Source organism: Ceratina calcarata, unplaced genomic scaffold, assembly GCF_001652005.2.
Source record: "Ceratina calcarata isolate Rehan_Ccalc_2016 unplaced genomic scaffold, ASM165200v1 scaffold151.2, whole genome shotgun sequence".
Classification (NCBI taxonomy): Eukaryota; Metazoa; Arthropoda; class Insecta; order Hymenoptera; family Apidae; genus Ceratina; species Ceratina calcarata.
Window position 1 is genome coordinate 1578821 of NW_017136308.1, and position 10129 is coordinate 1588949.

Below are 10129 nucleotides of genomic sequence, written 5' to 3' on the forward strand. Positions count from 1 at the left end.
ACAGAATTCGCAATGACTAAATGAAATGGAAATCCATAATAGTCCAACTTTGTATTTAATACTTTATATAAAACACTGTGCTTTCAATTTTAATGTTAAATACCCAATTTTTTGATAGTCTTAGAATTACGAACGGGACTGTAAGTGTTCTCTCTTTTATTTTCTTTCCTTCTTGCTTGTTTCCTTCATTTACCTTTAAATAAGGAATGATTATTAAATAATTTGTCGGTTTTTGTATATAAACGAATGCTCGATTCTGTACATATTTTTATATAACGTAAGCTGGTATTCTGTGAGGGCATATATACATATAAATATGAATATATATACTGTATAGTCAGTTACTATTATTGCTTCTCATCGCAGTTAATTGATTCTTTATTATCAATCGGTTCATTTTTTACTCGAACTCCACCGTTATTTTACAATGTTACTTGATCATTATAGTCAGTCAATTCTTCATTTGTAGTCGACTGCTTTTCAATTATTTCGAACATAATCTATTCTTTGGTATTTTATCTTTCTGGTATTAATCACAGATTTAGTATTCATTATTATTAATTACTTATAGTCCACTTTTTTAATTTACTTAATACTTAGTTATAACCACTCACGAGTTAATCTACTCTATTCCTTTTCGATTATGTAATCACGCTAATTAATTCGTGAATTATTGTCAGTAAATTTAAATGGTAGTCATTTTTTTCAATTATATGATAATACTTAACCAATTCTTTTATTGTAATCAATTGTTTTGAAATTATATATTGTAATATCTAATTTTTTTTATCATATTCGGTCGATTTTTTATTTTAGTCGAATGTTTTTATATTATTTGAGAATAATAATCAATTTTTTTATTATAGTCAATCAATCTTGAATTGCAGTCGATTGTTTCTGGATTATAATTTAATCACGAACTATGTTTCATTATGGTAATTTGTGTTTTGGTTATAGCAATTAATGGGAGTTATGATTATAAGTGTACTTGATCATTCTCCGTTCATAGTTAACCATTTTCTCATCTGTATATATTATACTCAATCCTTAACTGTAATCAATCGCCTCTTTGTTGCAGTCAGTTACTTTTGATTTATAGTGAGTCAGTTCTTTGAACTCGACTATTTTAAATTATATTTGGACAATACCTTGACTATAACCAATCACTTTTGTTTGTAGCCCGTTACTTTTGATTTAAAGTCGGTTAATTCTTTGAATTTTAAATTATATTTTAACAAGATTTGCACAGTTCTTGTCAATCATTTTTTTTCGATGCCATTCATATTTTCCTGATATGTTATTTGACTGATCGATGGGTAAGCGAGAGAAACGTGGATACTAGTTAATTAACTAAATCGATTGAATATAATTATTATGATAACATAATATTGTAAGCGAGGAGTTTCGATAAGATTTGTGTAATGTTGATAATGGGACAAGTCGATTGAAAGTGTGCGATGGACACGAATAATTATAATAATAATGAATTATCGTAATATTAAATTGATATACAATATTGCATCTCCTTTTCTTAATGTATGTAAATAAATATTATAATTTGTGCTCGCCCCTTTTTTCATTTAAAAATTCAGTATCTCACCTTCATCAAGCGTTTTCAAGGTTCCACCCTAGCATACACACAGTATGGGCAGTATCAGAGACGAGATGTATGAGTAGATATATATAAAAAAAAAGTCGTTCGCACGAGCGGTCTGGACGGAACTTACATTTAAATTTCATTACTTATTTTATTACATTTAATTATTTAATATTCATTATAATAATAATAAAAATTTGAGAATACTAAATTTTGAATTATGAATGAATAGGAATTCGATGAAAATAAATGAATTAAATCATCAAAATTAATTTTTTCTTTTTGCACTTTTCGCTCTGTCAAACTGATTCCGTTTCTCGAGTTCCAAAACATTTTTCAAATTCTCGAGATGCTTCTCAAAATTAATTTCACCAGCAATGGTGTCCAAATTTTCCAATTTTTGAATGAGAGGAACTCGTTTGTGAGCAGTAGTCAGCATATGTTTGAACAGGCCCGCTTGTTTGGTGGTTAAGATCGAAATGGCGGTACCTTTTTTCCCGGCCCGCCCCGTTCTTCCAGCCCTATGGATATACCCTTTGATGTGTTTCGGGAGGTCGTAGGAGACCACTAGTTGGACGCTCGGGATGTCCATTCCGCGCGCTAGCGCGTCCGAGCAGATCAGTCTGAAGAAAGCAATTCGAATTTTGTTGTATTTTCATCCCCATTGAATATTTTCTTATGAAAAAAATCATGAAATACGGTGAGATATATATAAACAAGTACAAAAATTTCAAATAAAAATCTTGAACAACTTTCGTGAAGAAAGAGTGCCGAATAAAAACAAATATACTAAAATCTTGTATTTTGATACTTGCATTTGTATTTTATCTTCGACGAAGTTTTTGAGAACGTTCTCGCGCTCTTTGGGACTAAATTTGGCAGACAACTCGCCGACGCTGACGTTATTCATTTTCAACATCGATTTTAATAGTAGTGACAGTCTGTGAGCCGTATCGGCAGAATTAGTGAATATTAAGGTTTTGCAAATTCGATTTCTTTTTGGGTCTTCGATTATTTCTTCTTCACTTTTTTCATTCTTCACTCCTTGGTTGAATGTTTCTTCTACGGTCTGTTTTTCTTGCTTAAGTTTTCCCTCCTCTTCTTGTTCTTCCTCAACTCTTCCTCTCTTTTTTTCTACTTCCTTTTCCAATGTCTCCTTCATGTTCTTCCAACCACTTCTACCATTCGTCAATAAATAATAAAGAGCGACAGGCTTGAATTCCGAGGAGCACTCAACTGCTTCTTCTTCTAATTCTTCAGGACTTGTATATCGGCCTATGAAATCGCCGGATTCTTTGTCCAAGTCCACGTCGCCATCTTTATTTGTTATTAATACGGATGTGAATAAAATGGGACGGAGGAGACCTAGTCTACTCAGCTTCTCGGGATCTTGAGTCAATGTGGCACTGAATAATAATTTCTGTGCTGGCATTTTACTGCGAAGAAGAGAATTAGTTGATAATTCGATAATTAGGAAATATAGGAATAATTCAAGGAAATTGAAGACTAGAGAAACAATGTAATTAATATAATTATGTGAGTAGATATGGACAGGGCATATCAGTATGGACGAATTTAAGGATGTGAAAGAGGATGGAATTCTGAATAAAAAGTTCTTTTTCCATTTTCCTCTACGATCATCATCAACAATATTTAATAATTTAATTATTTACCTGTCTCTCATATTTGCCAAACTTAACTTCGGCGGTTTGTAATGTCGCTCAGGAATATATTCTAGCCAGTCGGCGTTTTTGTCAGCCTCGTCGATCACTAGAAATCTTAGATCGTCCAACGAAAATCCAGCAGTCTTGAATATATGATCGATTAATCGCCCCGGAGTTGCGATGACAACATCTACTAAAGAGACATATTCCCCTCTCGAATTCTTCTTGACAATGTTATTCTGTTCTTGGTGGAACGAGGAAGCTCCAGACAACAAAGCCACTTTCAGATCGGTGGAAGCAGCGTAAGTGACCATTACTTTATGAACTTGCGCCGCCAATTCCTGTACTGGTACCACCACTAAGCAACGAATCTTGGGTACCAGTCTTGATTTTAATAATTGTATGACTGGTAATACGTAGGCCAAAGTTTTACCTGCAAATATATTCAAAAATATTCGTTTATTATTTCCTCCGAAGACTAGTACTGTCATAATTCCATATGGAAATTTGATTCATTATTTTTTAAGTGATAATAGTAGTTACAACTTTCGTTTGAAACATTTTTCGCTTGTGTCAATGATCAAAACATAAATTAAATAAATCGTTAGAGGTCAGTCTTAACTAGAATCCAGCCTTGACTACCTTTAACTATTAATCTCTAGCTCACCGCTTCCTGTAGGCGCAGAGACGCATACATCCCGTGTCCAAAACCCTCGCCTCCTCTCCTCATCCGACTTCGTCAACCATTTCAACATACATTCCTGTACAGGGAACAGTTTCTCCATCTGATTTCCTTTTAACAATTCAATCATCTTCTCATCCAAAAGGGAATTTGTTATATTGTCCAAACTTGGACCACTGTCCAAGTCTCTCGAAATTATTTCTGGATTCGACAACCACTCAGGTAAGACTCGCTTCACTTCTTTCGGCTTTTTATTACTTTTTGAACCGAGGATTATAAAATCTGTTGAAATCTGACTTTTTGACTCCTCGTTCACATTATCAATTGATTTAATTTCTTTATCAGTTATTGCAGCCTCATTTCTTATTAAATTTGTTACATTTCTTTGATTTTTGTCTTCGGATTCAATTTGAGTTTCTTCATATTTTATTTCAGTAGAAAATTCGTGTGATTGTTCTGATTTTATAATATTGGCAGAATTTTCTTCCTCATTTCTTTTTATTTTTCTCTTCTTTTTTTGGGGTTTGGCTATTGAGTCATCTTGTAAGTTTGATTGGCTTTGAGTTTGAGTTTGGGCTTGTTGGAGGGATTTCTGTTCCTTGCGCTCTTCGATTCGTTTGAGTAACCGCGAGAGATGGTTCGTTTCATTGTCTGCTTCTTTCTTCTCCCCTTCGTACCTGTAATTAAGGTACAGAAATGAAGTACTTTGACTTTATTTAAATTTTTTAAATCAAGTTTAGTAACGATCTTATTGAAACATTTTAATTGGCAGTGAATGTGAAAGTTATTATATTATTATATTATAAGTATTAATGTAATATTGTATTATTTATTCATTCCATTATTACAGAGTAATCTATTATTTATTCTCAAATTATCAAAATTTGACGAGTAATGAAAAATATTGAATTTCAATTGCTAATAACTTTGTTAATAATGGACGGATTTACAAATGAAAGCTTTAAGCCTCTCTTTAATTCGGTTTCTTTAACAATTTTCCTTAAATCGGCTCCTAAAGTGTGAAAATCGAATTTGAAGTAAAATAACCCGATATTAAGGATTATATTTTGACCAAATAGGAAGTTGACAATTTTTAATTAAATACGAATCGCCAATTCCTAATTAAATTAAAATAAATAAATTTCGCACTAATATATCCATTCCGGTCATCTTACCTGTTTATAACGAACAAACTCATTTCTCTACCCTATCCTATATACATGCAATGTTTTCAATTTCAATTTCAAAATCTGATTTACGGTTTACAGTAGTTTCTTTCAATCACCGAAACAGTTATTCGTTGAATTAAATAACACGTGCTATGATTCAAATCTAAAGATTAACAAATTTGATCATTTAATTAGAAACACTGTTTCTGAATTTATTTATTCTAAATGATTTATTTGTAGATAATTGGCACGTGTCTTGTTTACGTTTTACTAACATAAATAAGGTTAGGATTGACATCAATCAATCGATACAGGTTAGTCCTCCAATTTATGTATTTTTATTCACATTATATATTATATTTAATTTGTTACATGTATATATGTGTAACATATATAATATATATAAATATATATAATGAATTATTCATTAATTTGCGTTTAATGATTGAGCTAAAAAAAATTTCTGAAAGTGAAAATGCTGATTTCTTCTTTGATTAATTAATTAAAGTCCATTCGTCTCCCAAGCTTACATTTTATTAATTTTAAGGTAAAAATGCAGAGAATGAAGAGGCTGAAACGTGAGTATGAGAATCTAGAGCAAAACGAACAGGTCTCTTGCCGGCCAACCAATGACAACATGGATACGTTCCGAGCTATTATAATGGGACCGAGTGAAACCCCATACAGTGGACGAATCTATGAAATATTGTTGAATATACCAGAAAAATACCCGTACGAGCCACCCCGAGTAAACTTTATCACACCGATCTATCATCCTAACATAGATCCAACAGGTACCATTGAATAAACAGTACTGACCCTTTGCACTCGATTTATTTTCATCCAGTGTGAGAATAATTTTATCTCCAGCACTACGTACGAGTGCAAAAGGTCAATGTTTGACGGGTAAAACATAGCCCCAGGATATATGGGTCAAAACTGACTATCAATCAATTTTTATCCGTTTATCCATTTTATCATATCCAAAGACATTAGAAAATAGAGTCGTTGTCAGGTTCATTGATTCCAGGTAGAATCTGTATGGACCTGTTGAATATACCACCTAAAGGCAGCTGGACACCCGTAATCGGTTTAAGGAATATTCTGCAGTCTATAATGTGTTTATTAATGAATCCAAACCCAGACGATCCCTTGATGCCTGAAATCGCACAAGAGTTTAAGTATAACAGAGAACTATTTGAGAGGAAAGCGAGGATGCTGGAGCCAGAGAAGAACGGTACATGGGGAGATGATCCAGGCGTTCGACGTTTAATTTAAATCAGGGTTTAATCCGAAGAGATACAAATCTGAAACTGATGATATTTAATTTATTTCATGTAAAATCAATATATAACGATTGAAATTCATAAATAGTCGTGGAAACGACCACGGGCAATAGTGGCGCTAGTGTCGTTGCGCTCGGCTGTCACCCTTAATTAACCTTTCAGTCGGTTTGCGAACGTCGACCTGTGCACATCCTATTAACTTCGCTTCTAATCCGAACTCAATCATAACGTTTATAAACAAATTTCGGTTATAATTGTGAAGAATCTGTGCAGCTATGTGCCTTATTAAAATTTTAATAGATTTCAAATAAAGTGTTCAAGACAGATTGTTCATTTTACTCGAAGCTCGATCAACAGGTGGTTATCTGAATTTTACGAGAATAAATAATAAGAGAGTCTTGTCAACCGTGGCAATAGTGACAAGAATTATGTGATCATCAAAGCCAGCGTGAGTACTTAGCATCTGAACGATTACAATTGCACGATCGAAATTCATTTTTCAATTTTTACATTTGACAGCCACAGTAGTTTCCTTCGAATAAAAATAAAACGATCTACATTTTCTGTGTAATAAAAATGATCCTAAATCAATGTCATGTCTAAAATATATGTAAAACCCATTTCAGTAGAGTTTTCAAAGAAAACACGACTCGTTTCGTATGGATTGTACAGCTAATTTAATGAATGAATGGCTTGGAAGGTTTCTCTTTGAAACCCTGATTGACATTCAGAAAACGTGTCCGTCGCTGATACCAAAATATTATTAATCATTACAGGTGATGCGTGGGTTCTCCACTTGGTACACTTTACTACTACCATTATTCCTCCATCAAATCCACTCATTAACCACACCCAGACACTCCTTATGCGAGCCAGGGATTGAGTTTTGGTCCCAAAAACATTCCTCCTGCTATCCGTGCACCAAGTGCCAGCCAGAGTTCACGTTGAGCCCTTGTACAGTCTACAAGGATGCAATTTGTGGCCCCTTGTCTGCCCTGGAGCTCGACTGGTCCTTCCTATCCACTGGGAAACGAGTGGAGACCGGGGAGAGGACCATGGAGGCGGTGACCTCCAAGATGCTCTGGAGGTTCCCGGAATTCTTAGATAGGAACGACGATAGGCTTCAGAGTGATAAACAGGCGAGTTCGAAATTTCATGTTAAGAGCTTGTGGATTTTTTCTCTCGTAAACTAAAAGTTGTGTTAAAATGATTTTGAAATATGTTTTGGATTCATCTAGATTCCCTGTAAATTTCAGCTGTCTAATATTAATGGTTTAGAAGATATAATTAATTTTGTAGAACACAATTTACACATTGGAAGTTCTATGAATTTTTATCTCGAAAACTGCAGAAGCTGTTTAAATTACTTTTTTATATCTTCCAGACACAACATTAATCTACATTTCCTGTAAATTTCACCTTTCGAGTGTTAACAGTTTAGAAGATATAATTTATGTAAAACAGAATTTTATAAGGATTTATTTGAAATTCAACTATTATTCCTTTATGATTACAGATCGGAGTTATTCGAGAAAAGTTGATATGGGACTGGCAGACAGTTGCCTTGATCCTTGCCGTCTGTGCCTGCATCCTCTTCTTCCTGGTTGCTGGCTGCTCAGCCCTGCTGTACGCGAGACAGTGGAGGCGAATGAAGAAGAATTTCGAACCAGGTAAATTGCTAATTAAGCTTTTAAACATTCTTGTTGACGATAACAAAGGGGGAGATAGATAATAAATGAGAGTAATATAGATAGTAAATAGACTAATAAATAAGGATACAAATAGTAATGAATGAGAATGAAATGAGAGAAGGTTCGTTTAATTGAAATGCAGTGGACGTGATCCCTCATTAGGGAAACGATTCACGGCTGAGGTCTTCACCTTGGGACGATTTATCGATCCCGGATGTGGCGTACAAAGGTCGAAGGTTGAACAAAATTCTGTACTTAGAACATGTATTTAAAAATCATTTAAGCACCCTGTGCCATTTTTGAAAAATGAAATTCAGAGAGCTTGCCATTTTCTATTAAAATTGTATTTCATGTAAATAATTGTTGATGCTACGTGTTTGAAACTGACAATACGCGCGGATCAGTTTCTGATGTAAAACATATGAACATATCCCCGAAAGCCGTTTAAATAGCGTCGCGCTGGCTCAATTTGTCAAGACGGTTATAACTCACAAGCGCAGAGCCGCATTTGCATAAAAGAGCGTTACGCGGAATTGATAATATGCTCGTTCCCGTTTCCCTTTTACAAGCCGCTCCCCTCTCTGTCTCAATGAGAATGCCACCCACGCATCCTGAATGAAACCTGAATGAAGCCAACCAAGCCGAGCAATGGATTCAAACAAGCGACGACTGTTGAACGACTAAATATATATTCCACGAACTTCGGAATGTCTTTCCCTCAGAAACATTAACGAGTATTTAAATGGTTTTCAGATATGTTTTAGATACAGGATAGATATCCAGATTCTCTGTAAATTTTAGCCCTCTAATATTAATAATTTAAGAGTTATTATTGTGAATATACGATGGGATTCTAACATTGGAATTTAATAAGATAGTGTGGTAAAAGAATCTTTTATCTAGGGAATTATTCCAGATATTTAAATGATGTTTTAATATGTTCTAAATATAGTACTCTTCTAGCTTCACAAATTTTTTTTCAGACAGCTTCGATAGGTATCTTCCACCCAGAAATTATTCATATTAAACACAATTTTAATATCATTATATGAAATTCATTATGTCAGCTTTTATAAAATTCTTTTCTAAATTTCTGTAGTCTGATAATTAAATTTAGAGTAAGAATTATTCTCTAGAACAAGAACTATTCTCGATCGGTTTCGAACGCGACAGTAGTATACAGGATGTATTATAATCGGAATGGTTCTGTTTCAGTGGGACTGGAAGAGATCTCGGCTCGGCTGAACTTAATGGTAAAAGCGGAACTGGCAGAACTGGTTTCAGGGACGGCATCGACCCCCGACGATCCCGAGACCAGGTGCCAGTACCTCGAAAAGTTCTTAGGTAAGCAATTTTATTAGTAAACATATCGAACACTCGATAAAGAAGCGATTAATGTTAAATCTAATTAATTATCTACATTATTTTATTGTTTTCTCAAAAAGTATTTGAAGGGTTTTTACGAAACTCGGGTATCTCTTAAAGTGCCTTGTAAACGATTTTTAATATCAATTAATAGTTTCAGAGATATGAAATCATTTAGTAATAAAGATATAAAATGAAATTAAAATTAGAAAGAATACGGAAAAATTGGAATCCTCGATTTATTTGATTAAAATCGAATTCGTCGGTTTTGTACATTTAATTATTACATTAATCATTGCCCAGATGGAAGCCGAGACTCTTCGCTGACGATAGATTGGCCAGAAGTAACCGGAAACGTTTACATAGAAGACGGGAAGCCGAGGAGAACGAAGAAACTACAAATAGCAAGGATCCAAAAGGAACATCGAAACGATTTTAACTAAATAGAACGTTCTAGTTAATCAACTACACAAATTTGAAATTTAATTGCAGACAGTCTAAAAATTATTTGTTTATTGAATTGAAATTTATACTATTCCTTTTTTGTAATTAAACAATAATTCGAAAGCGTTATTATATACGAGATTTGAAACGTTGAAGTCTGGGTGTTTCAGGTTTGCTAGTTTCTCTTTATTTATTTCTAATTCCTTACAATTATTCTTTTGTTTTTAAAGT

At 33.7% G+C, this 10129-nt stretch overlaps 3 protein-coding genes across 3 annotated transcripts; 2 read left to right on the top strand and 1 right to left on the bottom strand.

Moving 5' to 3' along the window:
• Nucleotides 1-1812: 1812 nt before the first annotated feature.
• Dbp73D (putative ATP-dependent RNA helicase Dbp73D) lies at nt 1813-5203 on the bottom strand. Its single transcript, XM_018036468.2, has 5 exons — nt 5119-5203; nt 3929-4620; nt 3271-3694; nt 2413-3033; nt 1813-2220 (listed from the first exon to the last, which is right to left on the bottom strand). The coding sequence occupies exons 1-5, from the start codon at nt 5139-5141 to the stop codon at nt 1866-1868; spliced, it is 2115 nt and encodes a 704-aa protein (XP_017891957.1). The 5' UTR covers nt 5142-5203; the 3' UTR covers nt 1813-1865.
• Nucleotides 5204-5342: 139 nt separating this feature from the next.
• LOC108632133 (ubiquitin-conjugating enzyme E2 T) lies at nt 5343-6724 on the top strand. The gene is made up of 3 exons (XM_018036478.2): nt 5343-5426; nt 5660-5906; nt 6143-6724. The coding sequence occupies exons 2-3, from the start codon at nt 5666-5668 to the stop codon at nt 6388-6390; spliced, it is 489 nt and encodes a 162-aa protein (XP_017891967.1). The 5' UTR covers nt 5343-5426; nt 5660-5665; the 3' UTR covers nt 6391-6724.
• On the top strand, nt 6533-10128 carry wgn (Tumor necrosis factor receptor superfamily member wengen). The gene is made up of 5 exons (XM_018036477.2): nt 6533-6846; nt 7175-7537; nt 7915-8068; nt 9305-9433; nt 9758-10128. The coding sequence occupies exons 2-5, from the start codon at nt 7178-7180 to the stop codon at nt 9895-9897; spliced, it is 783 nt and encodes a 260-aa protein (XP_017891966.2). The 5' UTR covers nt 6533-6846; nt 7175-7177; the 3' UTR covers nt 9898-10128.
• Nucleotide 10129: the final 1 nt, after the last annotated feature.

What these genes read in the sequence shown, in the direction of transcription:
- Dbp73D (XM_018036468.2), bottom strand. Translation starts at nt 5,141, where the DNA reads ATGAGTTTGTTCGTTATAAACAG. An exon ending in AGTTTGTTCGTTATAAACAG is followed by an intron (nt 4,621 to 5,118) that starts GTAAGATGACCG and finishes CCTTAATTACAG; the next exon opens with GTACGAAGGGGAGAAGAAAG. An exon ending in CTCTGCGCCTACAGGAAGCG is followed by an intron (nt 3,695 to 3,928) that starts GTGAGCTAGAGA and finishes ATATATTTGCAG; the next exon opens with GTAAAACTTTGGCCTACGTA.
- LOC108632133 (XM_018036478.2), top strand. Translation starts at nt 5,666, where the DNA reads ATGCAGAGAATGAAGAGGCTGAAACGTGAGTATGAGAATCTAGAGCAA. An exon ending in TCCTAACATAGATCCAACAG is followed by an intron (nt 5,907 to 6,142) that starts GTACCATTGAAT and finishes CATTGATTCCAG; the next exon opens with GTAGAATCTGTATGGACCTG.
- wgn (XM_018036477.2), top strand. Translation starts at nt 7,178, where the DNA reads ATGCGTGGGTTCTCCACTTGGTACACTTTACTACTACCATTATTCCTC. An exon ending in GAAGAAGAATTTCGAACCAG is followed by an intron (nt 8,069 to 9,304) that starts GTAAATTGCTAA and finishes GTTCTGTTTCAG; the next exon opens with TGGGACTGGAAGAGATCTCG. An exon ending in GTACCTCGAAAAGTTCTTAG is followed by an intron (nt 9,434 to 9,757) that starts GTAAGCAATTTT and finishes ATCATTGCCCAG; the next exon opens with ATGGAAGCCGAGACTCTTCG.